The sequence below is a fragment of the Hippopotamus amphibius genome, chromosome 3 (genome assembly GCF_030028045.1).
Source record: "Hippopotamus amphibius kiboko isolate mHipAmp2 chromosome 3, mHipAmp2.hap2, whole genome shotgun sequence".
Classification (NCBI taxonomy): Eukaryota; Metazoa; Chordata; class Mammalia; order Artiodactyla; family Hippopotamidae; genus Hippopotamus; species Hippopotamus amphibius.
Genome location: NC_080188.1, coordinates 198,493,234 through 198,520,174, shown reverse-complemented (window position 1 = coordinate 198,520,174; position 26,941 = coordinate 198,493,234). Strand labels below are relative to the sequence as shown.

At 65.5% G+C, this 26,941-nt stretch overlaps 1 protein-coding gene across 4 annotated transcripts in view; it reads right to left on the bottom strand.

Moving 5' to 3' along the window:
* Window positions 1-26,941, bottom strand: part of NAV1 (neuron navigator 1) — a 203,793-nt gene that overhangs the window by 104,087 nt on the left and 72,765 nt on the right. For 3 of the 4 annotated variants that reach the window (XM_057728533.1, XM_057728534.1, XM_057728535.1), the window contains exon 4: window positions 18,119-18,907. The exons of the other annotated variant lie outside the window; for it this stretch is intronic. In XM_057728533.1, coding sequence (XP_057584516.1) covers window positions 18,119-18,907 — 789 coding nt within the window. The remainder of the gene's footprint in view (window positions 1-18,118; window positions 18,908-26,941) is intronic. 4 annotated transcript variants of the gene reach the window in all.

Genomic DNA, 26,941 nt, shown 5'->3' with positions numbered 1-26,941 from the left:
CATGGCGACTGAACGCGGCTCTGGGTCCACAGCTGAGACAGGCCCTCACGCTTATCCGTCAAGCAAAGCTCACAGGGAACCCAGTGAAGGGAGGATGGAGGCTGGAAGGCCGCGCTGGCCTGGGGGTGGGCGGTGGCGGGTCCTCCCCCAGTCCTCCCTCGGGGGCGCCCGCGGACCATCAGTGCGCTTCTCCCAAGCCCGGCTCCTGCCCTGCTAAGAATCCTCCCTCAGTCCCCGGGGCATCCGGTCGCCACCTCCTCTCCCAGGTTTACAGACTCTGAACGGCGTCTGGGAGGCTCCCGGGCAGCAGCCCCGTCCAGGCAGGGCTGGTCCTCGGCCACCGGGAGCCTCGCCGCGCGTCACGCCCACGGTCCACACTCAGCCGCCCCTCCTTAGTGGGTCTCTCCTCGGGGGCCGTCTCCCCGGGAGGCTGGGGGCCTGTGTGCCGGCCCTGCCCTGCGCTGAGGAGGCGGAGCTGGGCGTGGGGGCAGCTGTGGGGGGCCCACACCTTGGGGGGCTGGGGTCCAGTCCGGAGGCCCTGTTTCTCAGCCCCCCCCGCGCCCTCCCTCCTGCCTGTCCCCCCACCCCGCCCCAGCTCCTCCGTCAGGAGAAGCAGCAGACCCGGGATCTGCCAGGCCTGTGCCTCCCGTGACCACCCTCCGACGCCCCCTCACGCGGCTCCTCCGGGCGCCGTGGCCCTTCTGGGGGGCCCCTGCCCACACGCCAGCAACGCTGGGCTCAGACCTGAAAGCAAGCCCCCAGCGCGGGGACACACCCTCGAGAGTCGCACCGCATTCTCGCAGAGCCCACGACCATCAGCTCATTAAAAAACAGTGTGAGCGTCTGCTTAAGCTCACTTTCTTTTTTAGCCTGCAAAGAGCGTTATGTTTAAAATTAACAGCAGTATTATTTTTAAAGGCTAGAGTCAAGCTTTTCTTTCCACTCGGAAAGGTCCTGCTTGCCCGTTGGCCGTGGGCACGGCTCTGCGTCGGGCCTAACGCGCACCCCAAGGGGCTTCCGGCTCCCCAGGCACCCCCCTCGCCCCACGTGCGTCCGCAGGGCAGCCCAGCCGGGGCATCCGTGGGCGCTGGATTCCCAGGGCCCCTCTGCGTTGCAGCTTCTCTACGGCGCGCACCTCAGGCCTGCCCTCCAGGGGCGCCCAGCCTGGCCTGCAGCCGGGGCGTGGATGGCGGTCTCCTCCGGCGGGACCACCCTGCTTCTGTGGCATCTCAGCAGCAGCAGTGTCACCTTTGACAAGCAGCTAAAGTTTCCCAGCTGGAAACAAGGGCATGGTGATGACAGTCACACACCCACCTCCTGGTCCTCGGGTGCGAGGACCGGCTGGTCTATCACAGTAAAGCGCCGGGAGCAGCACGGGTGCGAGGGAGATGCTGTTCCCCAAAGCTGGGGTTGACCTCCCCACACCCTCTTGCAGGGCCTTCCGTGCTTGGAAAGACGGTCCTTTCAGGGCAAGGCTCTTCAAATTGCAGGTTACAAGTCATCTGTGGTCGTGAAATCAGCTCAGTGCTTTGCAACTGGCAATTAAAGAAGCACACACACGCCCCACAAAACAGAACATCGAGTACACTGGACACAGTATTGTTTCAAAAACCTTCTGACTCAACATGTACACGCTGGATTTGCTAGAAGATGTATTTCCTGTCGGGGTCAAGGCAGAAAAAGAACTTTAAAATCCACTGCTTTGGGGTTCTTCGTGACAACCTCTGTGTGAATGAGTTCTCGGTGCAGTCCTGAGAGAAGGTGGGGGGGGGTGGAGGGCAGGAAGGGGTGTATCAAGACGGCCAGGACAGCCTGCGTCTCACGCTCTCCCCCTGAGCTGGGCCTGTTCCTTGTGGAGGCCTGGAAAAGCCTCCTTTTAAAACGCTTTCCCTCAAGATAGCCTGAGGTCATCGGAGATACGTGCCACGGCCACACCGTGATGGCCGCGCGGTTCCCCGGGAGCTGGCAGACAAGGGCCCCTCTGGGGGCAGGTCTGCTGACCCGACGGCAGGGGCTGGCCAGACACACGGCACCTACGCAGGGCCGAGGGCACGTGCCTCCCGCGACGTGTCTCATCGGCTTCTCCCAACAGCGCTCGGAGCTAGGAAGGCTGGGGCAACCATCGCCCTCTATTTACAAGAGATGGGACGACGCGGGGCTCAGGGGTCACACGATTTGCTCAAGGTCACAGAGTGACCACTGGCCCCAGAGTCCACACGCCTGTGTGAGCCCAGCCTAGGCTGCACAGGCAGATGCGGCGGGGGGAGGAGGCAAGGGGGTGTCGGCTGTGAAGGGGGTGCACCTTGGCATGTCTGAAGCCCCCACTCCGTGCACGAGGAGAGGGTGTGGAGCGGGGCACGGACCCGCAGAGTGAGCAGGGACGGGAGGCTGGGCACTTGGTTGCGTCTTGAGACTAGGACAAAGTCCCTGAAGGCAGGGACCCCCCCACACCCTGCTGTACCCTCACAGCGCCCAGCAAGGCCGTGGGCTCAGGGATGCTTGCTGCCTAAGGAAGTGGAAAGCAGGCTCTCTGGAGGTCACCTTCCGCGCGCGTGACTGGGCACGTGGGGCAGGAACCCTCAGCGTCACAGGGGCCCTGTTTACCGCAGAGGGGATGCCCACCCTAGCTACCACCCTGGGCGCCACCATCCCCTACACCACCCCCTCACCCCATCACCACCAAAAGCAGGACCACCACCACCACCTCCACCATTACCACCACCACCACCTCCTCCACCACCACCACCAAGACCACCACCACCACCACCACCTCCACCACCATCACCAAGACCACCACCACCACCACCTCCACCACCATCACCAAGACCACCACCACCTCCACCACCATTACCAAGACCACCACCATCACCAAGACCACCACCACCACCACCACCTCCACCACCACCACCAAGACCACCACCACCTCCACCACCATTACCAAGACCACCACCATCACCAAGACCACCAGCACCACCACCACCATCACCAAGACCACCAGCACCACCACCACCTCCACCACCATTACCAAGACCACCACCATCACCACCATCACCAAGACCACCACCACCACCACCACCTCCACCACCATCACCAAGACCACCACCATCACCACCTCCTCCACCACCATCACCAAGACCACCACCACCACCACCTCCTCCACCACCATCACCAAGACCACCACCACCACCACCTCCTCCACCACCATCACCAAGACCACCACCACCACCACCACCTCCTCCACCACCATCAGCAAGACCACCACCACCACCACCACCTCCACCACCATCACCAAGACCACCATCACCACCAGGGTCACAACCACATCCGCTGGTTCAGGACACCAACTGCCCCCTCCCTTTCCTGCACTCAGCCTGTATCAGTCGCGTGTGTCCTAAGTTCAGCTGAGACGCGCTTACGTTTGGAAAAGGCGTCATTAGTAAACACCCGAGGTTTTGTTCTTGGATGTACGTGCTTTGCACCTAAGGAAGTTTAGTATGTAGGCAAAGTGGGGTCCCCAGCCCTTCCCCAGAGTGTCCCTCCCAGTCACCGCCCTGCAACGCTCACCACCCGCGCTGCCTGCTCCCAGCCCCAGGCCGCTGCGTGTCCCCCGGAGGCTCCGGCTGGGACCTTCCCGTGGGGACCCGTCACTGTGTCTCCTCCGAGTCATCCCCCGCAGCATCTGGAGTCACTTTTGAACAACACGAACCTGATATCACTCTCCCCACTCACACCTTCCCTGTCTTCCCACTGGACGTAGGGCATCCTGACCCCAGGCCCCCCCAGGCCCTGCTTGGCCCAGCCGCTCCCAAGCCCATCTTCCCAGCCCCATGCAGGACCCCCCAGCCCCCTTCTCCGAGACCCTCTTGCTCTTTCCTCCATGCCCAAGCTCACCCTGCCTCAGACCCGCGGCAGAGCCTGCCCTCGGCCTGGCAGCCCTGGCCCCGGGGGAGCTGCCCTCCCTCAGGGAAGCCCTGCCCACCCCGCCCCTGCCGTGGAACCGTCTCTCCCTTTGCTTCTCCTACACAGCACCCACCCGTGCCACCGAGGGTTCCTTTCTGCGACTGTGCACTTAAAGTCACCTCCCCGCCAAGCTCAGGTCCACGAAGAGGAAGCATGGGTCTGCTCCGTTCACTGCTGCGGCCCCAAAGACCGTGCCGCCATCGGGTACGGAGCCAACGACCAGTGCCCAGAGGGGTCCCCACAACCCCAGAGACACGACGCTCCTTCTCCTCCGGGTTATGCGCTGAGGCTGTCGGGGGCCCAGGGACAGGCTTGGGCAGGGACGCCACCCCTTCCTGCACCCGTCACGCCCGGGCCCGTGCCTCTTGGAGGCGGCCCGTCGTGCGTAACCTCAGGAGACTGAGAGGACAGCTGCCGTGCCGCCCCCACCCATCTGGCTCCTCTTCAGACTCGTGTTTCCTGCGCTCAGAGCTGCCTGAGATAACGTGGGAACTCTTTCTTCTTCTGCAAGGAGGGAAGCAGGATGCGAGTGGGTGTGGGGACAGAGCTCCTTCCAGCTCTGCGGGGCTCAGGCTGAGGATCAGCGCGTATGCCCTGAACAGACAAGGACAAGGGGGAGGCCGGGATAAAGGAGGAGGAGCCGGGCGGCTGGGATGCGACGGGCCCGAGAGGAGGTCTCCGTGAGAAGACGCTGAGATCCAGAGCCCCTTTCCTCAGCTCTGGCTTCAGACCCCCATCCAAACGGGTCTCACCTTTGGTGGGCGGCCTTCACCTGCCCACTCACTGCTTTCCCTGTGCGTTCAGGGCAGCAAAGTATGGAACAGATGCCAGCTACAAGGTGACTGGGCACCAGACACGTGAGACGGCTCTCCCCAGACCTCAGGGTGAGGAGCCACAGCGGATGGAGTGGCTTTTCTCAACATTCACTGAGGTCCCTGAGACCTGAGTGCGTTTGCAACGTGAAGGCAGAGGCTCCAAACCTCAGTGGGTTTGCCAGGAGGCAGGGCCAGTTCAGGCCCCTTGAGACTTCCCAGGTGGCGCAGCGGTTAAGAATCCGCCTGCCAACGTGGGGGACACAGGTTCAATCCCTGGTCCGGGAAGATCCCACATGCCACGGAGCAACTAAGTCCGTGCGCCACAACTACTGAGCCTGTACTCTAGAGCCCGAGAGCCACAACTATTGAGGCCGAGTACTGCAACGACTGAAGCCCATGTGCCTAGAGCCCGTGCTCCGCAACAAGAGAAGCCACGGCAATGAGAAGCCCACGCACTGCAATGAAGAGTAGCCCCCGCTGGCTGCAACTAGAAAATCCTGTGCGCAGCAATGAGGACCCAATGCAGCCAATAAATTAATAAATTAATTTAAAAAATTCTGGCCTCTTCATGACGATTCTCCACCGGTGAGACTGCAGCCGAGGTGCCGGGGTTGTGCGCTCCGGCCTGCACCTCCTCACCTGTCAGCCCGAGCTGGGGGGGAGCGATGGCGGGCCGGGGAGGGGTCGCCGCCGCTCCCCCCCACCCCCCGCGGCTGTGATATCCAGCTAGTGGCTGCAGGACTGAGCCGGCCACCCAGGCACCCAGGGCGGCCCCACTGGAGGACGCCCTGCGCTTGGCAGGGCAGAAGGGGTGGGAGAAGGGGGGCAGGGGGACGAAATGTGGGTGGGAGGACGCTGCTGTCTTTTAATCAAATGCAAACGTGAGGCAGCTCGCAGGCAACCTGACGAGCCTTATTTCTGTGTCTGCAGTTTGGGCGTTTGGAGTTGAAGGGGCACCCTGGGGAGAAGCTTCTCCGGCACAGGCTCTGCACTCGCTGGCAGAGGACGGGGGCAAGTCACCTGGGGGATGCGGCCGGGGACGAGACTGCGCGACGGAGACAGGGCCCAGGGACACCCTTAGGAGAGAAGGGGTGCTCTGGGGGGGGCCTGGCTGCAGGGGGCAGGCGGAGGGCTCGTGAAGGCTCAGGAGGAAGAGCCCGGATCTGAGGACAAAGGGCGCCGGGCTGCGGCTCCCCTGCCTGCCCGGGGCTCCCTGAGGACAGGGCTTCCTTCCCCACGACCCACGCGGTGCGGGTGGACGGACGGGGATTAACAGAGCAACAGCAGACTAACGGATCCCGGCAGCATCCGACACGGTCGCTACGGCCGACCTATGGAACAGGTGAGGACCCCGAAGCTCAGACAGGCCGACGGGCCCAGGGCCTCGAGGCCAGGCAGGGACCACAGAGGCAGGATCTGAGCAGGCTTGTCCGCACCGCACCCTGAGCGTCTGACCACTGTGCTCTGTGTCCTTCCTCCCAGGACCCCTCAAGCACGGCGGGTGCCTCAGAACACGCAGAGCCGCTGCGAACAGCTCCCGCTGAGAAGCTGGGAACTTTGTGGCTGTGATTCAGAGACACGATTTCAGCGGGAAACCCAATCTCTGGGCCGCGTGTGGGAACGTGGCGGGAATCCAGGCCCTGCCCGGCCCCAGGCCAGGCCGGGCTCCTCCGGCTCAGAGGCAGGGCTGCACCCTCTGCAGCAAACCCCTTCCCATCCCCCGCCGGAGTCCCACCCCTAAGACCAGGCCAGTGGCCCCCACCCCCAGCCCCAGCCTCACCCGTCACCTGCGCTCCCGGGAAAGGGAGGAGCGGGGATGGCCTGGCCTCACCCCTCCCCAGACGTCCTCCCAGCCGTGCGCCAGCAGGCCCGCGGGTGGCTTCCGTGTCTCGGGCCTGGAGGACGCTTCGAGGACCACCAGAGGGGCTGCTGGCCGAAGGAGGGCCTGGGAACGGGGCAGGACTGTCCCAGAGGCCCTGGGGTGGGGAGGGGCCAGATGAGCCCCCGCGACGCTCTGGCTCAGGCCTGAGTTCCCATTCCGCCCAGGAATGAGAGCGCTGCCAGCGCGTCTCTGAGCTAGACAGGTCCCAGGCCAGAGCTGACGTCCGGGAAAGGGCAATGAACTTGAACACAAGGTGCTCCTTCTGCCACCTTCACACACCTAGACCTTCAACCCCTTTTTTCATGCTGTTTCTGCTAGTTTCTTTTTAGCAGTTTAAACAGCCACCCGGCTAAGGAATGACCTTGAACACTTTAACACCGCCGACTTCTGGAGAACGTGCTTTCCCTCTCTCCTGGGAGGCTCTCAGGCCCCCCACCCCCCAGGGGAGACTGGCTGATCTGTGGGACAGAGGAGCCCAGAACTGCGGGCACCACGCTCTACCACGTGGGCCCGTGGCAGAAGTGCGGGTCTGTGGGTCAAGACGCAGGCACCAGGTGTGTAGGAGGAGATGCTCGATCAGGCCAGCCCCTCCCCGAGGAAACCCAGCTGTCCTGCCCCCACTCCCAGCCCCACCAGACTCTCCCTGTCCTGTAACAACCCCCCCCACCCCCACCCAGGCTGGCTCCAGACAGCCAAGAGCCTGAGCTGAACGACCAGGGCCGAACCGGAGCCACCCGGGAGAGACGCCGTGGGGGGTCATGGGTCGCCACCAGGTCCGTGAGCCGCGGGATCAGGACGCCGGGGGCCTGGGGCCTGCGGGGGAGGCGGCAACAGAACTAACCCTGTGGTGGTCGGAGGTGCCGGGCCCCGACTCCCTCCTCTCTCTGACCCCTCCCCCATCACCCCCGTGCAGGGCGCCTGAGCCCCACCCTACAGACCAGGGCTGGGTTCAAGGAGGGCACAGGCAGCCAGCAGGCGAGCACAGGGTTGACCTGGGCCCTCGTCTGCGCCGCTCAAAGCCGGTGCTTTTCTATCAGGAGGCAGCCCGGCCCCAGACACAGGGCCCCGGCCAAGGGGGCACACACCGGCCCACAGCTCTCGTGCCGGCCACGGCCCTGCCAGGACAGGTGCCGGAAGTGCCCCAACCGCAGACCCCACCCGCTGTCCACAGCCTGGCAGAATGGGACCACGCTATTTATTTATTTAATTTAATTTTTTAGAATTTATTTTTACTCACCAGATACACCTCACATATTTATTTATTTATTTATTGTTGTGTCGGGTCTTAGTTGCAGCTTGCAGCCTCCTTAGCTGTGGCATGGAAACTCTTAGTTGCGGCATGCACGTGGGATCAAGTTCCCCGACCAGGGATCGAACCCGCGTCCCCTGCACTCGAAGGTAGATTCTTACCCACTGAGCCACCAGGGAAGTCCTAACCACACTATTCAGACTAGAGGATGTGGCGGCCGGCGGGGGTCTGCCAGGCTGCGGGTCTCCGCAAGGCAAGAGCTCTCCAAGGCAAGAGGCCCTGCAGCATCGTGATTAAGGAGGCTGGAGCCAGCCTGCCTGGGGGTGGTACCCAGGCCCCTCACTACCCAGCTGTGTGACTCTGGGGAAGTTACTTAACCTCTCAGTCTCCTCATCAGTAAAATGAGGATAAAAACGGCACCTAACTCACTACGCTGTTCTTGAAGGCTACATGAATTAATACACGCACAGTGCTTTTAGCGCCTCGCCTGGTACGTATCAGAGTGAATGACAGGTATTACTACGTGTCCCTGGATCTTTCATGAAGCTAACACCCCCCCCCCCACAACACACACACACACACACACACACACACACACTTCCCGCAGACCCAGCGTTCGGGAGAATCTCACCTAGAAATCAGGGGCTACTGACTGCAGGGGACCGAGGGTGGGGAGGGGAGGAAGGGAAGTCAGGCCCTGAGGTCCCAGCCCCGGGCCAGCCCTTCCCTCCCGGGGCTGCCGGTTGGCCAGCCTGACCCCTCTTTGTCCACCAGGGATGCTGAGGCTCAGGCATGGCGGGGCTTATGCGAGCTCCACCGTTACGCGGGACAGGTCCAGGGTTCACAGGCAGAGGCGCCGGGGCAACAGCCGATGGCGGGCTGAGGCGTGGGGCCCCACCTCCTCCTGGCCCGTCTGGTCACCCTCACCTCGGCCACAGCCTCCCTGTCCACGGGGGAAGCCCCCGCCGCACAGCCTGCCTGCAGCTCTGGGCGCCGTGGCCCCAACACCGGCCGTGGCTGCCCCGTGGCCGCCCGCCTGTGGTCTGCTCCCTGGACTGGACGCGCCGGGCGGCCGGGGCCCAGCACCGAGGACCGTCGGCCGAGGGCCGGAGAGAACTGACTCTTACAGACCCGGCTCTCGGGACCATCAGCCCAAAGGCTTTAGAGCGTCCACAGGGCCAGGGGGGCGGGCGTGCCCCCTCGTGCCAGAGGCGGAAGCGCCAGGACGGGCCCGGGGCTATAGCCTCGGCGGGACCTCCGCTCTGCGTGAACTTGCCGGGTGACCCCGGGTCCGCTCGGCCGCCTCGTGCCTGAGTCCGTGTCCGAGCGGGGTTTCCAGGCCACGGCGCCGCCCAGGAGGGCCGCACCGGCCGCTGAAGACGCGTGATTCCCACACCAGCCGGCGAACAGGCGCTCGTCCTCCACCCCGGCCCTCCCCCGGGGCCCCGGCTCAGTGCCCACGGGGTTCACGTCCAGAGGAGCGGGGCGCCCTGGGCTCCCCCCGTCCTGCGGCCTGGCCCCCCAGGCCTGTGAAACAGTCTGCGTGTGACCCTCGAATAGTATCTCATCCTGAGGCTGATGTGGGTTCCCACAAAGGGCTCAGCACAGCTGGCAAACAGTGGGTGCCCACTCAGTGACGCCCGCCTCCGCATCTCTCAGGGGTCAGGGCGGGGCCCGCGCGGGGCCGCAGGAAACAGGCTGCAGACCCCCCTGCAGAGCGCGAGGCCTAGGGCGTCTAGCGCACGGGTGCTTCTTCCCAGGACACCACGCCTGCAGCCAGGCCCTCGGTGGCCCCCACGTCACGGGCTGGGCTGAGGGGCACGGCAGGGAGGCCTTGCAGGGCGCCCAGGAGGCCCCCTGACGTGCAGCAGAAGCAGGGGCGGCCTCTCCAGGCTGCGCGCGCGGAGCCTCAAGACCACCCCACGGGGGGCGGGGCGTCGGGCGGCCCGAGGCGGAGCCCTGACCCTGCGGCAGGGAGGCCGCCCTCGCGGTCACTGCTGCCCCCCCGCCCCAGGCGGCCCTGCGGCCTTCGCTGCTGTAACGCCCTCCCTGTGGGGCCGGGTGACGGGGCGGCCCCAGCAACCCTGGATGCCTCGTCCTGATCCGTGGAGACCCTGAGCCACTGTGACCCTGAACTCTAGGACTCCTGGGGGTACCCGACTCCAGGACAAAGCCAAACACCCCAGCTCCTGGGACAGCGGGCCCCTGTGGTCTCACCCCAGGCACAGACGCCGGAACAGCCCGGAAGCCTCCCAAAGAACAGAGGAGGAGGAGGACCTGCGCTGGGGACAGGCTCCCCGTCCCCCCCAGGGACACCTCCCCACGTCGGGCCCCCTCACCCGGGGCCTCGAGGACCGTCTGCTCCAAGAGCCCCTGGCCAGTGAGCTCCAGTCCAGTCCTCCCGCCCCATCCAGGCAAAGCTGGGCGGCTGGAATGCCTTTGCCCCTTATGGCAAGTGCTTCTGGTTCCTTTAAGTAGCTCCCCGCTCCTTCAGGAAGGCTTCCCGGACGGAGCACGTAGGCTGGAGCCGACGTGCGGGGCCGCCCTACACACGCGCGTCTCTTTCATGCCAACCGAGGTGTAGGCCAACCGAGTTGCACGCCATCGGGACACTCTGTCCGTCCTCACGCTGGTTTCCACGTGCAGCTGCCACGTGCAGCCCGGGTCAGCTCTGCCGTGGGCCGTGGGTCTGCCGTGGGCCAGGCACCCGCCGGGGCTGGGGTGGCAAAGTACGGACCCCTCAGGCCTCATCAGAGCTGCTGCTCATGGAAGGGACAACCCCTGGGCACAGAGGCGTCCTGCCCGTCGTCCCTCCCCCGTGGACACTGCAGGTGCTGCGAGGGCCACCTTCGCTCCAGCAGGCAGGTGTGGAACTTGGGCGGCCCTGGGTTGGCGGGTGTCCTCACTCAGCAACCTCTCCCAGGACCAGTTCCAGGGCTCGGGACCCTGTTGGGGGCGAGCCCTGACGGCTCCCCTCCGAAGGTCTGCCCGGAGCCTAGTGCCATCCCTGGGGCCAGTCACAGTCACATCAGGGATCCCCCACCTGTCCGTCCACCTCCTTTCCCGCCTCTCTTGCAGCCGGACGGCACCCACGATGAAGCCCCCCGTGTACCTCCTCCTTCTGTTTCCAGTCCCTCCCGTCCCTGCTGCCCGGATCCCAACCTTCTTTCAAAACGCAAGTCACTTGTCCAGCGCGTCCCCTCCCGCCCACTGCACCGCGCTCACCCCCCACGCCGACCGGCTCCAGGCCACCTTGCTCTCCCCGCACCCCTTCCCAGCTTTTCCGCAGCGTCCGCCCTGCACTGGGCCGCGCACGACGGCTCGTCCTCTCCTCGTCCGGCAGCTCAGCGTCCGGCGAGCGGGGTCCGAAGCCGCAACCCCAGGAGCGTGAGCTTGGTCCACGGCGACTGCTTGACAACCATTTTCAGTTAAGTGGAATCGACGTCAACCCCGGCAGGCGGGGGTGGGGGGCTCGAGGCTCCGGAGGCAGACACCACAGGGGTCAAGGTCAAGTCCTGGCCCTGGGGCCCACCTGTTCTCCTGGCTTGGGTGGACGACCCACAGCCCAGTGCCTCTGCTTGCTCAGCGGTAAGCGCAGGATCGCAGGGTCACTGCAGGCAGTAAGGGACTCCTTAAACCTCAGGAACAAGAGTCTCACACCCCAGTGTCGACGGGTGTGCTTCCTGGTGGGTCGGCGCCTTCTCCGGGCCTGTTTACCCCCCAGAGCCCCAGGGAGGCAGCTCTGCAGCCCGGGGGGGCGGGAGCCCACGGCCGCAGCAGGTTAGGGGTCCCGCACAGGGAAGCCAGGCCTTCCGGTGGCTGCCGGCGCCCCCAAAGGGAAGGCCTGCTCCGCAGGTCACCAAGCGCAGAGGGAGCCTGTGTCCTTGGCGTCACACCCGCACGGGGCTTTTCTGGGACAGGAGCCAGGGAGCTCCAACCCCTGCGGTCTCTGCCTGGGGGTCTGTCTGGGGGAAGCTGTTTCCGCCTGGTCGCATTTCAGACCCTTTCGAGCCTGGCCGGCTCTGTGCACACACGCACACACACCTTCCGCGGGTGCACAGCTGCGGGAGGCCGGGTGTGCAAGCGTTTCTGTGCATCGGTCCACGTGACACACCTCCCGCTGTGCACCCTCACGCACACCCTGACTCCCAGCCCCCCTACGTCTGGGAGTTCATGTCCAGATTCCAATCAGCCCATTAACCCAGTTCCTCCCCTCACACGCGCCGGTCTTGCCCTCTCAACCTTTACGACCTCCCTACACAGCCCAAGGTCACAGCTGACAGTCGGGCTCTCCAAGGAAACACTGGTGCTTTTCCCCAGATCACCCCCAAAGCCAGCACCCCAACTGGGCACCCTTCCAGACAACCTGCAGACCAGCCTGGCACAAGAGGCACACACCCGGGCTTCACACCCCCGACGCACAGGAGCAGGCACCCCAGGAAGGCGGTCCAGAGCGAGCGCGGCCGCTCAGAAATCAGAAGACTGCAGGATCCGCCGCTGCAGAGGCCACAACACGCATCCCTGAGACGTCGAAAACAGAGGGATGTCAAAAATAGATCTGACGAGGGCTTGGCCCAAGGCCCGCCCCTGCCGCCCGGCCACAGCTCGGCCAGAGCGGAGCTGGAGAAGGACCTGGCGGCAGACAGGCAACGCTGGCGGCCGGAGGCTGGATGCTGCCCGAGCCACAGTCCTCGGGTGCACCTGTACGGTGCCCACGGTGGCGCCCCCGCTCTCCCGCCGCGGCAGGGGGGGCCCCGCACGTGCTCGCTTTCCCCCACCGGCCCCAGCCCTGCGATCCGCCCCTCACCTGTCAGAGGCACAGGTGCCGATCACAGATGAAGAGCTGGGACCCGCCCTTCCAGGCGCACAAGGCTGCGACCCCACCAGGCCCCCCTGGGCACGGCTCCAGGAGACACTCCTCCCAGGGCATCTTCCCAGTCAGTGCCCCGATGCCCGCTATCAGAAAGAAGCCTCGGGCCCGGGGGGCTCTGGTCTCCTCACCCTGCAGGGGCCAGGTCCCCAGGAGTGACACAGGGGAAGGTATGGGGGCGGCTGGCCGCCCCGAGGGCTGACCCAGTCTTCCAGGGCTTCTAGCCGGAGTGGAGTCCGCCCACGCAAGGCCCGCGAGCTGCGCCTGGCCCCCGGGCCTTCCTGTGCAGGAGAGGGAAGGCTGCCGGGACACCAGACGCATCTGGGTAACGCAAACAGGGTGTGGGAGGCGGTCGGCCAGCGCAAATGGGAAGCATGTGGTGTCCATTTCCTCTTGGCCGGCCGGCCGGCACAGACCTCCAGGCCCAGGCAGACGCTGCGGGAGGGAGCCCCGGTCGGCCAGGTGCTGGGGGGCAGATGTCGTGGAGACGTGGGGGGGTCCGGCTGGGGGGCTGGACTCCATGGGGCCCGGGAATCAGGGGGAACAGCTCAGCCCCTCCTCCTACCGAGTCCTACTCCAAAAGACAAGACAAACAGGAGAAAGATGAAAGGAGGCAGGAAGGGAGGAAAGATGCGAGGGGATGTGGACAGGGGTCTGACCTCAGACACGAGGAGGGCATCTGAGAGGCAGGTCAGCCTGACCCGGGAGGATCCGGAGGGCAGGGCTGCACCCACGGGTGGGAAGTCTCAGAAGACAGAAACTCAGCTTCATGGGCTTTCTCATTATGAGTGCTTTCCAGGAAAATGAGGTAGTGAGCCCTCTGTCACTGGGAGTGTGTAAACAGAACACCCACTTGCCTACGATGCGACGAGGGAGTAATTTCAGCTGTGGGTGGGTGCCTCAACCAGGCAATTTCAATTGTGTGTTCTGTGAATCTGGGAGGGGGGAGGAAAGGGCTCTTCCCTCCCGGCTGCACGAGGAGCCGCCGCAGAGCAGCAGGGATGGGCCCGGACCGGCTCTCCCTGCAGCCCTGTGGGGCGGCCTCAAGGCCGTGAGCTGTGGGCACCGGTGTGGGGGGGGCGGCCCAGAGCAGGGCGAGGCTAAAGGTCTGCAGAAAAGAAAGCCTGTGGTGTTGGCAGCTGCGTGGGCATGGGTCACGGGCGGGCGGCTGTGGCTGCAGTACATGCGGGGTGGGGGGCAAGAGCGAACGGTGAGAAGACAGCCCAGGATTCCAGGAGCGGCCTGGGGCTGGCACCACCGCGGACCACCGAGGGCATCTCCCTTGAGAGCAGCCCTGGGCACTTCCCCTCCACGTGTCCTTCCCCCCAGAGGACAAGACCTTCTCCTCCCCCACCTGTTCCCTGCGGCAGCAGGACCACGGCTGCCCATGCAGGAGGAGGGGGCTTTGGCTGGAGCACCCTGAGCAGGGCAGGGCCCGAAGCGCCGGAGCAGGACCCGTGGGCCGCAGTGCAGCCCGAAGCCTAGCCCTGGACGCGGGGAGAGGAGAAACATCCTCCGCAGGGCTAGCCTGGAGGAGCTGGGAAGGGGCTGCCCCGCTGCCCTCCGCCACGCACGCGCTCACCTGCACACCCTGCCCTCCTTCACCTGTAGCTCTACAGGCCCGGGAAGGCCGCGCGTCCGGGCATCCCAGGGAAGGCACCAGCAACGGCCCTGCGTGTGCAGCCGCGGGCACGAGAGTGTGGGCGAGCGTGCACACGCGGCCCGTCTGCTCAAGCATCATTCTTGGAGGACTCCCAAGAGCACTCCACCCACCGGCCCCCCAGTGCACTGAATAAAAAGGGAAAGAAAAGGCTGGGGAAGCCACGTCTTTCCTCCCTCTATTCACAGCATCCAAGAATGTAATCTCCAGAGTAAATCCCCACTCCCCCCCCCCACAAAAACCCCCCACATCAACACACGGGCTTAGAAACAGATAATTTCCTGACTTGCTTCCCCTGCCCTGTTTGGCCTGCGCCCCCAAGGGCCGAACGGTTGTCATGGCAACCCCTCACGTGGGTCCAGACACCTTCTGAGGAAGTGGGACCAGGAACTGCAGCCGCCTGGGTTCCTCTGCGCCTGACCTGGTCCCCTTGCCCGGAGGGCCGACAAGGCAGGGCAGTGTGCGGGGAGGTCCAGACGGACTGCTCGGAGGTCCTCGGGCCCGGGGCTGCGGAGGTGCAGGAGTGCGGTGGGACGGGACTGTGCACGTAGCTGCCCTGAGTTAGGACAGACTCTCTTAGGCTGCCTAGGGCATTGCCAGGGTCTGACCACCTCTATCTGCACCCCTCCCCAATCCTGACAGGTAAGGGAGAGCCACACAGCAGCTCTGCCATCCATAATGGGGAATGTGAGTCCCGAGGAGGTCGCGGAGCTCAGGGCTTCTGCGCAGGGGGCTCAGGATTGCGGCCTCCTGCCCGCCCCAGACCCAGGCCAGGGGGCCGGTGACCTTCCCTCTGGAGCCGAACCGCCTGACGTGGACTGTCCACCAGGGTCCAAGGGCATCTGATCCCTGAGAGGGGTCCGCTTCCCAGGACACTCACGCCTCCATCTTCCAAGTTTCTAGGGTTTCCCAGTGGGACCCCGGTTCTCTGGCAGCTTCCAAAGCGAGGGAAGGGCAGGGCGCCTGCCTGGACCATCTGGGCCCCAGCTGATTTCTGGGAAGCCGTGATCAGCTTTCATTCCCTTTCATTCCAGAAAGGCTCTTAATCGGGACTGCCTCACTCCCTCTCTCCGCGGAAACCGGGGCTGGGCAGCTCCTGGGGTCCGGGATGGTCCCAGGCAGGGAGCATGTCCTGACCACGAGGCTCACGGGTGCGGACCCGCGCGGGCGCCGAGGTGTCCACTCGTCTCTCCAGGGGCCACCCTGCTCCAGACAGCTTCGTGGGCTCTCCTGTCCCCTCAGCCCACCCGCACCGCACACAGGAGAGGGGCTCTCCCTGGAGGTCACCTGCTCCAGCCCTGGGCCGCCCTGCCCCCCTTCCCAGGCCCTCTCCGCCCTCCAGGGGCCTGCCCACACCACCAGGCCCCCCGGAGGCAGCCCAGCGTGCGTGCCAGACTGCCCACCCCGTCCACCGGGCTCATCAGGGCGGGTCTGGCGGCCGGTGCCCAGCACACACCCCCCTGCCAGGCCCCCACCCAGAGCCGAGACGTGGGAATCCGGACGACAGAATCTGCCTTCCCGTCGTCGCCAAGTGACGCCAAGCCCCTCGGGGCCCTGCCCCTGAGGCTCCCTGAGCGCCGGGGCCGCGGGCTGGGTGCGCCCCACATCTCCAGGGAGGCGCTCTGAGGCGTGGCGAGTGCTGAGTGGGCTGAGGGGCCAAGGTGCAGCCTCTGCCCCTGCCCTGCCCTCTCCTCCCCCACCAGCTTCAGGACTCTCCGTCCGGGTGTCTGTGGTCACTGCTTCTCGAGAAGCAGGCAACCAGGGCCTGGGGCAGTGCGGGGACTCGCAGGCCTGGGGAAGCCCCGAGCTTGGGGCTGTGCCCTCTGCTCTTCTGTGTCCCTCACACGCGCTCCCCTCCCCCCAGGGGCAGCGCCCGCCTTCCTCCCCGCCATCCCTCTCTCGTCCCCCCAGCCCTGCCGGGAGCATCCTCCCCGCCTGCCCAGCGCCTCCCCCGGCCTCAGTCACAACTCCAACCGCCTCCTCGGAGGGGCCTCAGCAGGCCTGCACCTACCAGTCCCCCTGGGGCACAACCCCGGCCCCCTTTCCCCCACAACCCTCCTTGGTGCCTGCACTTATGCTCTTCCTTTTCTCCTGTATTGTCTGTGTAGCTCCACCAGACTGTGAGCTCCTCGCGGGCAGCACTCTGCGTGGGGTGGGAGGGTGCGGCCACCTCTGGGTTTCGACCCCACCCCCAGCCCCAGGGGTCCCCGCGGAGGCCCGGCCTTCCGGCTGCTGCGCCTCCCTCTCTGCCCTTGTCCGGCCCCCCGCCGGCCCCTGCAGAGCCCGTATGCGGCCTCCTCCGCGAGCCTCTCAATCCAAGGCTCCAAATCCCTGCCTCTGGTCGGGGGGCCCTCGTCCTGGCCCACACGCGGTCTGGGGGTCCCGGGAAGGTCGTGGTAGGTCGAACCAGTCTTCCTAGCTCTGCCTCATCGGCAGCCGGGCGAGCGCCGCACCCCCCATTCCCACGCGCCCCACCTCGTCCTGCCCATCACTCGGACCGCAGCCCGCGTCGGCCCCGCCCCTCACACGCGCACGGACACGCCCCTTCCCAGCCCCCAGCGGGACGCGCGGCCCGCCTGGTACCCGGGAAGCGCAGGTCCCTCGGCGCCGGAGGACCCCACATCCCCGCCACCGCAACAAGTCCGCGGAGCCGCGGCGGGCGCCCGGCTCCGGGCCGCGCCGCTGTCCTCTCGTGGCCCCGGCACGGCCCGCGCCGGCTCCCGAGGCGCAGCAGCCCTGCGTCCGGCACCTCCCGGGAGCCTCCATCTCAGGGCACGGGGTCCCCGAGGAAAGCAGGCGCAGCTCCGGGGCCGCTCCGGGTTTTTTGCTCAGGCTCTTCAGGCTCGGAGAACAATGGGGCAGCTCTCCGCGCTTCCTCCGCCCTAGAGAGCTTTGTTCCTCCCTTCCCGCCCGCTCGGCTGCCATCAGCCAAAAGGCAGAGGCTTCCCAGTCAACCAGGAGTCTCCGAGAGAAAGCCCAGGCCTTTCCACACGCTCTAAAAATCGGGGGGGCGGGGTAGCGTAGGGGCTTGGGCCAGAGCCGGGGCCGAGGTACAGGACCCGCATCCAGATGCGCGCAGCTGGCTGCCCGCCTGCCCCCAGGCCCCAGTCGCGTCTCCGTGCCAGAACCCCCACACCCGGGAAATCCGGCTCGCGCTCCCGCCGGGGATCCACAGAGGAAGTGGAGCCTCAGCCCTGCTCCGCGGCCAAACAGCTCTCACATCTGTGCTCCCAGTCAGCTCCCACCGCGCTCCCCTGGCGATGCTGGACCGCTCCTGCCCAGCACGGGCCACGGCACGGCTGAGGTCTCCACCAGCCCCCCCTCAACCCCCCCCCCCCCCCCCCCGGTTCTGCCGTGTTAGGCAGCATTCTAAGCTTTGAGATTCCAGGAAGCTGACGGGCTCTGTTTCTGAGAAGCTCAGCTCCCCACCCCATTGTCCAGCCTCACCTCCGGCAGGCCAGAGCAGAGCCTGGGCTCCGGCCTGCGGACACCTCCACCAAGGCGCACGTCATCCATGTGCACCTGGGGGTGGGCCGGCCCCGAACATCTGGGCGCAGGGTCCCCGCACAGCCGCCCCCGGGGTCTGGAGGGCCCCGCCGCGGGGAGGGCGGCAGAGTGAGCCGCGCTCTCCCCACACCGGGCGAGGGGAAAGGCAGGGGCGGGGCGGGGAGGCAGGACTCACCCAGCACCTGGCTGAAGAGCAGCTGCTCCAGGTCTCCCAGCACGGTCACCACGAGCTCGGGGTCCACCTTGAGGAAGGCGCGCTCCTCCTGGCCCTTGGCGGGGGGCACGGGCCCGGAGCCCTTCTGCGCCTTGGCCTTGCTGGAGAGCAGCTCGTCGTCCGACTTGCCGTCGTCGCTCACGGCCGCCTCGGGAGCCTTGCTGAGCGGCTTGACCTCGGCGTAGGGGCCGCGCGGGATCCGGCTCGGCTTCCCCAGGCTGGGCGCGAGCGGAGCCAGGGGGGTCTTGGCGCCGCCCGCCGGGCCGCCCTTGGCCTGGAAGAGCGAGTGCTCGGACTTGGACAGCGTCTTGGACATCAGCGGAGCCTCGCGGCCTCTGGGGCCCGCCTTGCCCGAGCCCCTGGGCGCCTTGGCCATGTCGTCGCTCCACTCGGGCTCGTACAGCTGCATCTTCTTCTCGGAGTCCGTGAGGAACGAGAGGTTGGTGAGCGACTTCTGCTTGCGCAGGTTGGAGGCGGGCGGCCCGCCGGGGCCCCGGCCGTCCACGCTGCCGGACTTGAAGACCTTGAGCTCCGCCGCGCCGGCCTTGGCCACGCCGCCGCCGCCGCCGCCGCCGGGCGCCTTGGCGCGCTTGGGCAGCATGCCTCTGCCGTCCGCCGCCTTCCTGCCCGAGCCCCGAGGCTCGTCCGCGCCCTCGTCGCCGCCGCCGCTCAGCTGCACCTCGGGCTGCGCGCCCCGGACGCCGCCGCCCAGCATCCTGCCCGCGAGGAGCGCATGGAAGATCCGCGCGTCTGCAGGCACCGGGGGCGGGGGGGAGGGGGAGAGAAAGGACGCGAGACACCGGGGAGGAGGGGCGAGGAGGGGGAGGGGGCGAGGGGGCGAGGCAGCGGGGAGGAGGCGAGCCGAGGCGCAGGGGAGAGGACGCGAGGAAGGAAGCCGGGGAGAGCGAAGGAGCGCGGAAGCCGGGCGGCGATGGGGCGGGGTCGGAGGAAGAGGGGCGGGGCGGGGAAAACACACATTAACATTGTAAAATCGGCCGGGGACGAGCCCGAGCCCCGCCGCTGGCTGGCACTCGGCGGTGCCCGGCGCGGGTCCCGGCCCCCCGCCCGCCTGCCGGCCGGAGGGTCCCACGGGCCGCGCGCCCCCCGCCAGCGGGAGCCGAGGCTGCGGGCTGCGGCTCGGGGCGCAGGAAGGCGGGGCGCGGCGGCGGCGGCGGCGGGGAGGGGTGTGCGCGAGCGCCGGGAGGTGGGCGAGAGAGAGTCTATTTCTGGCTCGGGAGGGGGTGGGTCTGCAGCCGAGATCCAGGGGCGGATGAGTAGGGGGCTGGGGGAGATGAAGGAGTCGGCCCGGTTTTCTCCTCGCTTTCCACGCCGGAGCGGGCAGGCTCTGGGGCACGGGGGGAGGCGGTGGGTGGGATGTGTTGGGGCGGGGTGGGGGTGCAGGTAAAAGGGGCTGAGCCTGGGCGGCTGGGGACGCGGAGGGCGAGGGGGCTTGCGGAGCCTGGGGGGCGATGCGATGCGGGAGGGGTGGAGAAGCCGTGTCCAGGTCGCCGGCTCCCCACCCCCACCTCCGGGAAACTCCCGGCCGCACCTCCCTTCAGTCTCCGAGGCTCAAGGCTGCCCTCCTGAGGTGGGGGTGCCTCCGGAAGATGAGGGGCAGGGGGTAGACAAGGGTGGCCTGGGGCGACCGGGCCCGGGGTTGACTGCGGAGGGACCTCGGGGAGTTGGAGGAAAGGACTGACTCTTGGGATCCGGGGACTGGGTTTCCGGTCTGACTGCGTGACCTTGTCAAAGTCATTGCACCCCCACCCCCTCGTGGTGGTTATACACCAGCTTCAGGGGCAAAGGGGCTTCGGACCTGCGAAGCGCTTCGTCAGACCCAGGGTAGCAGCGGGGGGGGCTGAGCACCGGCCCCTCGCCTGCCAGAGCTACCTTGGGGGCGCAGCACCGTTTAAACGACATTTTCCTAGCCTTTCCCCTCCCCTCCCCCCCCCCACCCCGGGCCCAGGGAGGAGAGCGAGGCTGGACGGGGTGGGGGCTGGAGGCCCATGCGGGCCCCCAGCAGCGGGCAGCACGGACCGCCCTCCACAGCCTCCCAGGTCAGGGCCAAGGTGCCCGAGCAAATGGTCCTCAGGCACGAACGTGAGGGATGGGAGAAAGGGGAGGGGCGGACCCCAGGGCAGCCCCACGCTGGAGACGGCACAGCCCTTTGGACTGTTTGCCAGGAAGCACGAGCCATCCGATCCCTGCCCATCCCACCCCCAGCCTCCATCTCTGTAGCCTCAGGCCCCTTCCCCCAGACCCAGTCTCCTGCTTCACCCGCTCGGCCAGGGCTCCTCACAGCCCGCCGGTGCAAGAGGTGTCTGTGTAGGTGTCTGTCTCCCCTCCAGCACCCGCACTCCGGACAGAGCTGTGTCTCTCGGCACCTTGATGAAGCAGACGCTGCTGCTGTGTTGGTACCAGGGACTTGGAGGCCCAAGGGCTGTGCTGCGGGCCTGCTCCCTGCATGGTTCCTGGGTCCTGTCCCCAGGACTCTGTCTTCCATCATCCCTGGGCTCGACTGAGACACTGTAAACTCTACAAGTCCCAGGATCACGGCAGAGGGTGCACTGACCACAGTACTGAGCACAGACTTCTCAGGCAGAGGGGTGTTTGGTAGGAAACGTGGACCCTTGGGTGGGCCTTGGAGAAACAGAAAGATGGCAGTTTTGCCCTCAGGGAACTCAATGTCTGGCAGGACATGCAAGATAACAATACGAGACCTGGGAAAATAATACTCCTTTTCATGGGAAACAGCAACGTCAAGCACATCAGCACGTTCACTGCAGGTAGACAGACAGAGGTGGGTGTGTACTCATCACAGGAACGACAAGGGGGAGAGTCCCCACCCTGGAGAACAGAGCCCCCGGCTGTGTCACCGATGCTGTCACCCCAGGGCCCGGCACTTCCTTAGGAAGTCCCCAGTACCTGTGAGCATAAGTGTAAGAGGTCATGGGGCGGGTGGGAGAAGAGGGGGAGGAGGGCTTCCTAGGGTGGGAGGCAGTATAAATAGGGAAGGGTTCAGACCAGGGGGCAGGGGGCAGGGGCAGTGAGGGCAAGTTCACCGTGGCAGAAGGCACAATGCAGACCGGCCCCTGGGCCTGTGTCCAGCACGTAGGAGACTCAGGGCTGGACCAGGGCTCGCGATTTCAGGTGAGGAGGGAGAAGCAATAGGATAGGCTAACGGGCTTACGTGCTCTCCTGCCAGCACTTGGCCTGGGCACAGAGAGCGCCCACAGGAGGAGGCCCGTCAGGAGAGCGTCCCTCTGGGCACACAGGAGACACTCATGCTGAAGCCCAGACACAAGATGCCAGCTCGGGGGGGAGGGGATCCAGTCCCGTCATCAGTGCCAAAGGTCTAGGCGACCGTGCCCACCCTCCCCCAACGCAGGCCGCTTTTCCTGAGATCACAATCGCTTCTGAAGCCCTCATGCTTACTCAGAGGTCTGCGCTAGTTTGCACAAGACACAGCTAGCTCAATCATCAGGGAATTTCACTGTTCCTAAGAAGAGCAGCTTGAGAATCTGGGGACTCTTGTTCCCTAATGGACCATGTTACAGTAGTTTGTCTGTGTGTTCTCCTGCACATACATTCAGACTCCTCCTTAGCAGACGAGGCTGCCGTCTGCACGAAAAGAAGGATGTGCACTGTGGTCCATCCCAGCCAGTGTACGCTGCTGCAGACAAGGTCCGACGCGCTCCTCCGGCCCCTCCTCTCTGGTACCCAGGTCTGTGCGTTCCCTCCTCCATGTCAGTCCCTGGAGTTGCTCGGACACAACTCCACCTGTTGCTCTGTCCACCTGCCGTCCTGGCCCCTGGATGCCCACGGCCCCGGACCTGGTCCTCCTTCCTTCCTGGTGATCTTACTCCCCCTTTGGCTCCTGTGTTTCAGCCTGGCCCCGCCCCCGCTCTTTATTCCCCTGCATCTCGTCTGGAGGGATATCACATGCCCCAAACCCCAAGCTGTTCCCTTCCTTCAATAAACAGCTCCTGAAATTTTGCCTTCTTCTGGAAGAGAGGGTTTTCCAGAAGAGAGGCACGAGCCCCCCTCCACCCCCCCTGCGTGAAACACCACCTGTCCATTTATGAGATGGAAACCGCCTTCTGTACTCATCTCCTGAGCTGATTCAGTGCTGTTCCACATGAGGGCCGGTCCTCCCTCTGTCCGCCCAGTACCGCTCACCCTCCCACCGTCCCTCTTTAAAGTGTCTCACCATGGTCATGGGGTGGCCCCTTTAAATCGTCTTTATTCCTTTCACATCCCCTGAGTTTCCCACCATCCTCTACTGCAGTGGGAGCGCTCGGCTGCCGTGGCAACAGTGATTCCAGCATCAGTCGATACAGCCAATATCTACGGAAAGCTTCCTCGAGTGATTCCCAAAAAGAAAGGAACCTGGCCTGTCCCAGCACCCCCAACCCCAGGCTGGAGCCCCTCCCATCCAGCCCGGGCCCTCTCCCCGCTCTGCAGGACAGACAGACCCACCGGCGGCAGTTGGGGGGCGTCCAATGAATAGCGATGGCGAGCGGCTGTGTGCAGCGGCAGAGGCCCGGCTGGGCAGGGAGCAGGTGTGATGATGCCGTGCCCTGCAGCAGGGGCTGGACCCACCCGCGCTCCAGGGGGATGCGGGAAGGAGGCTGGTTTGGAATCAGGAAAGTCCCCCGTCTCCAGCCCCCCAAAACCACTCCTCGCCCCACTCCTCTCTCTCCAAAGGCATTGGCAGTCTCTGCAGTGGGGGTGGGATGAGAGATTTGACCACATCTGTTGACCCATCACTTAAAGCAACTTGAGGAATGAAGATACAGGCACACGGCCAAGGACAAGCCTGTGGTGTGAGGTTGCACCCCCCCACCCGGGACTGGATGCGGATGTAGCCCAGGTTGTTGAGGGCAGGTTCTGGGATCTGCCCCTCGGTTTGAGAGAGGGTTTCTGGGGGTGGGGAGAGAGGAAGAGAGGAGCAACTGGGAAGGAGGGCTAGGCTGCCCCCGCCTGGTGGACCTTGAAAGGTGACCTTGGGAGAAGCAGGGCTCTGAGGTGGGGGAGTGGCCAGGCGAGGCCACGCGTGGCCCCCTGGGGGGCCGGGCAGAGCGGAGGGCTCTCCTGATTTCTGTGCCCCCTTCAGGATCTGGAGAGCAGGAGCTGCACACCAGCCCCTCACCCTGGGCCAGGGGCTCAGCCACAAGCCCGACCCCGCGATGAGGTCCTTCCTCACCTCCCGCCCCTGCCGCCTTTGTGGAAAGCCCTCCAGCCACGGATGCCCGCTTCCTCCTGCCCTTTTCGCCGCCACGTCACCCCCCATGTCCTTCCACCGCTCAGCAGGGACTTCTCGAGCAAAACCTGCACGAGGCCAGGCTGGAGGCTGCGGAGGGGGCCGACAGGCGAGCGACGTCCCGTCGCTCGGCGCCTCCACGCGCGAGCTCCCACAGGTGCTGGGTTGCCACGGAGAAGGGACGGACAAAAACTCTTGTCCTCATGGGACGTCCGTTCACACAGGAGGGACAGGCAATAAGCAGACGTGTTAGCTGCTGAGGCAGAAGAAAGCAGGAAGGGGAATATGAACCAGCCGTGGGCAGGGGGTGAACTTCGGATTTGGTGACCAAGGAAGGCTTTACTGAGAAGGGTCATTTGAGCAAAGATCTGAAGGAGCGAGGGGACCATCTCTATGGATATCTGGGGAAGAGATTTCTGGGCAGAGGGCACAGCCCATTAAAGGCCCTGGGGCAGAGTGTGCCTGCCGTGTTCAGGGAATCTCAAGATCAGAGACACGTCTGCTGGAGAGAAAGGACAGGGCCAGCGGCAGGTGGTGAGGTCGGGATGTGATGGGGCCGGTGTGCGGAGGCCTCGGCGGCCATCACTCGGCCTTTCGCTCAGTGAGGCGGGAGCCCCCGGCAGGCTCGGAGCGGAGGACTGGCACAGCCGGGCTCCCCCTTGGCAGGGCCCCTTGGCTGCTGGGCGGGGCTCCTGGGCAGACACAGATGCAACCATCGAGGTGAGAGGTGATGGTGGCTTGGAACTGGTGGTGACTCTGCGGTGGTGAGACGTGGGCAACTCCTGTGAGGATTTGCTGAAGGACCAGACGTGGGTGTGTGGGAAAGAGAGGGGCCAAGACTATCCCAAGAATTGGGCCCGCACAATTCTAGGCTCAGGGTTGCCATCAGTCAAGGTCAGGAAGACGTCAGAAGGAGCTGGTGTGGAGAGAGGATGAGACCCTGGCCCTTCCTGAGACCCGAGGGCCCTCCCCCGCGAGGCCTGCCCGCCTCACGCGCACGCCTGCTGCAGACAAGGCAGTAACTTTCTGGCATCCAGCCAACACCCTGTATCCACTCTTCTGTGACTCTCAGGGATCCAGCCTGGGTTGGTCTGCGGACGATGGACGTTTCCCAGAACCCACTGCGGCTCTTCGCACACCGTGGGCTCTCAGGAGTGTGGGATGAATGAGGAGTGACGGAATGAATGGGCACGTGACTCAGGGCAGCTGTGCGGGGGCTGTAAACAGCGGCGACCTCGCGGCACCCGTGGTGAGACACAGCGCAGCTGGTGCTGGAATGGTAGCCAGGCCCCAGGCCAGCATCCCGCCACACCTCCCCGCCCTTCCCTGCAGCCCTGGGCCTCGGGGACGCCGGCAGACCCCCTCTCTGCCCCCTCGAGGAAGCTGCAGTTCTTGTGACCTTGGGACAGGTCACAGCTGAGACCCTCTCCTCCCCCACCTCGGCCCCGCACACCTCTGGGGGACGGTTCCCTCACGCACCTGGCGGTCCCGCCAGGAACTTGAGCCCCCCCCTGCACGGCCACCTGGAGGAGAAAAGGAGCCGGGGGACACAGTGGTCCAGCATGGGTGCACCAGCTGGCTCGCACCTCCTCCAGGAAGCCCTCCCAGACTGATCCACTTGCTCCCCCCACCCCCCCACCCCCCGCCTTCGCTTTCCAGGGCCTGGGGAGGGAGCAGGGACTCCGCAGGGCCCTGGCTCAGCCTCGCTGGTCCTAAGAGGCTCCCTGAGCTTCGGGGTTGAGGATTTTTCTCCTGGGCTTCAAGGTCAGCAGTATGGGCCCAGAAGAGGTCTGCCGTCCACCTGTGTTGGGGAACATGAGGCCCAGCAAACTGAGGGCTGGGAGTGGAGCCAGGGCCGTGGGCCCCAGTCTGCCTTCTGGCCCAGCGTCCCAGGGAGCACTGCCGGGAGGGTGAGGATGCTGAGGCTGTCTAACTCCAGCCCACGCTCCTGGGCGCTCACAGCCGCCCGGACACACGAGCCCCGCGCCTCCACGCCAACCGGACGGGGATGAGCCTGCCCCGTGTGAAGTGGGGGGGGGGGCGGGGGAGGGCGCGAGACGAGCCCAGGGAGGACCCGGGGCCTGAGCCCGAAGCCCATGTCCCCAGCTGGAGGGCAGGGCTCTCCGCTCAGAGGCTGGGTTCTCCGGGTGTGCAGCCCCGCAGGGAGGGGGACTGTGGCTGGAGGGCCTCTCGGAGGGCCGCTGACCCACGAGGTGAGGTCCGACTGAGGGCTGGGCCACGGCTCCTCGTTCTGTCCCCCTAGTGCCCCCCAAGTGTCCTGAGCCCCGGGCTAGAGCACGGGACCTCTGCGCCTCGGCGGGGAGCTCGGGCGTGCACAGCAAGGCACTGGGCTCCCCCTCCGCTTCTGAGCAGGCCGCCCAGGTCCCCCGAGGGCGGACACCCTCCTTCTCCGTTTAAAGCCTGAACTCCACGATGGTGGGTGGAGGTGGCCGGGTGGCTTCCCAGCGAAGGGCTGTCCCCCACCCTCTGGTACCTGCCGCCACAGGGGCCAGCGCCACCCACACACAGCAGTCCTCCCACCCCCCCGGGAGACGTGCTCTCTGACGCTTTCCTACCCACCCTCTGGTCCAGGCCGGATCCCACCCCTGCACCTCGGCCGTGTGTGCCTGTCTCCCCGATGCCTTCTCCTACATGAATTCAACTCCAGTTCACCCGTCGAGGTGCAGCCTCGGGGCTGCCTCCTCTAGGAAGCCTTCTCTGACTACATCGCACACGGATCTCGAACTTTCCTCCTAGTGATTATAGTCAGGGGGCCACGAGACAAATTCTCCCAGTTGTATCCTAGGGAGAGATCCTCCCCCCCAGCTACTGTGTAAGCCCCCTTTACAGACTGCATGGTGGTATCCCCCCAGATTCCTGAACGGAAACTCCAATCCCCAGTGTGGTGGGACCTGGAGATAGGGCATTGGGGAGGTAATTAGGTCACAAGGGCAGAGCACTGGCGATGGGATTAGTGCCCTTACAAGAAGAGGCACCAGGGCGCTTGCTTCCCCTGAGCCAGGTGAGGACACAGCGAGATGACGGTTTGCCTGCAAACCGGGAGGAGAGCTCTCAGCAGGAACCGAAGTGGCCGGCACCTTGACCCTGGACCCCGCCTCCAGAAATGTGAGGAGTACATTTCGTCGTTGCAGCTGCCTGGTCTGTGGTACTTCTGTCAAAGCAGGCTGGGTGGACTGCGAGGTCTCCCTCCACGCGGCAGTCAGGAAGGGCTCACTGATGCTGGTGGAGCGGCGGGGCAGGGCTCTTCCCGCCACGAAGCACCTGGTGCTGCCAGGGGCCCTCTTAGACGCATCACGGGCACCGTTTCATCAAACCCTCCAAAGCGGGGACGACCTCTATCTTCCTCTTACACAGAAATACGCTTGCCCGAGGTCACCCAGCAGGCTGCCGGTGGTATCAGGTCTCTCACATCTTCCCACAAGTTCCCACTGTTCCTGGGGACTTGCTGAATAATTGCACGTGATCCCAAAAAGGAGGCCTGGGTCCTAGAGCGGGTGGGG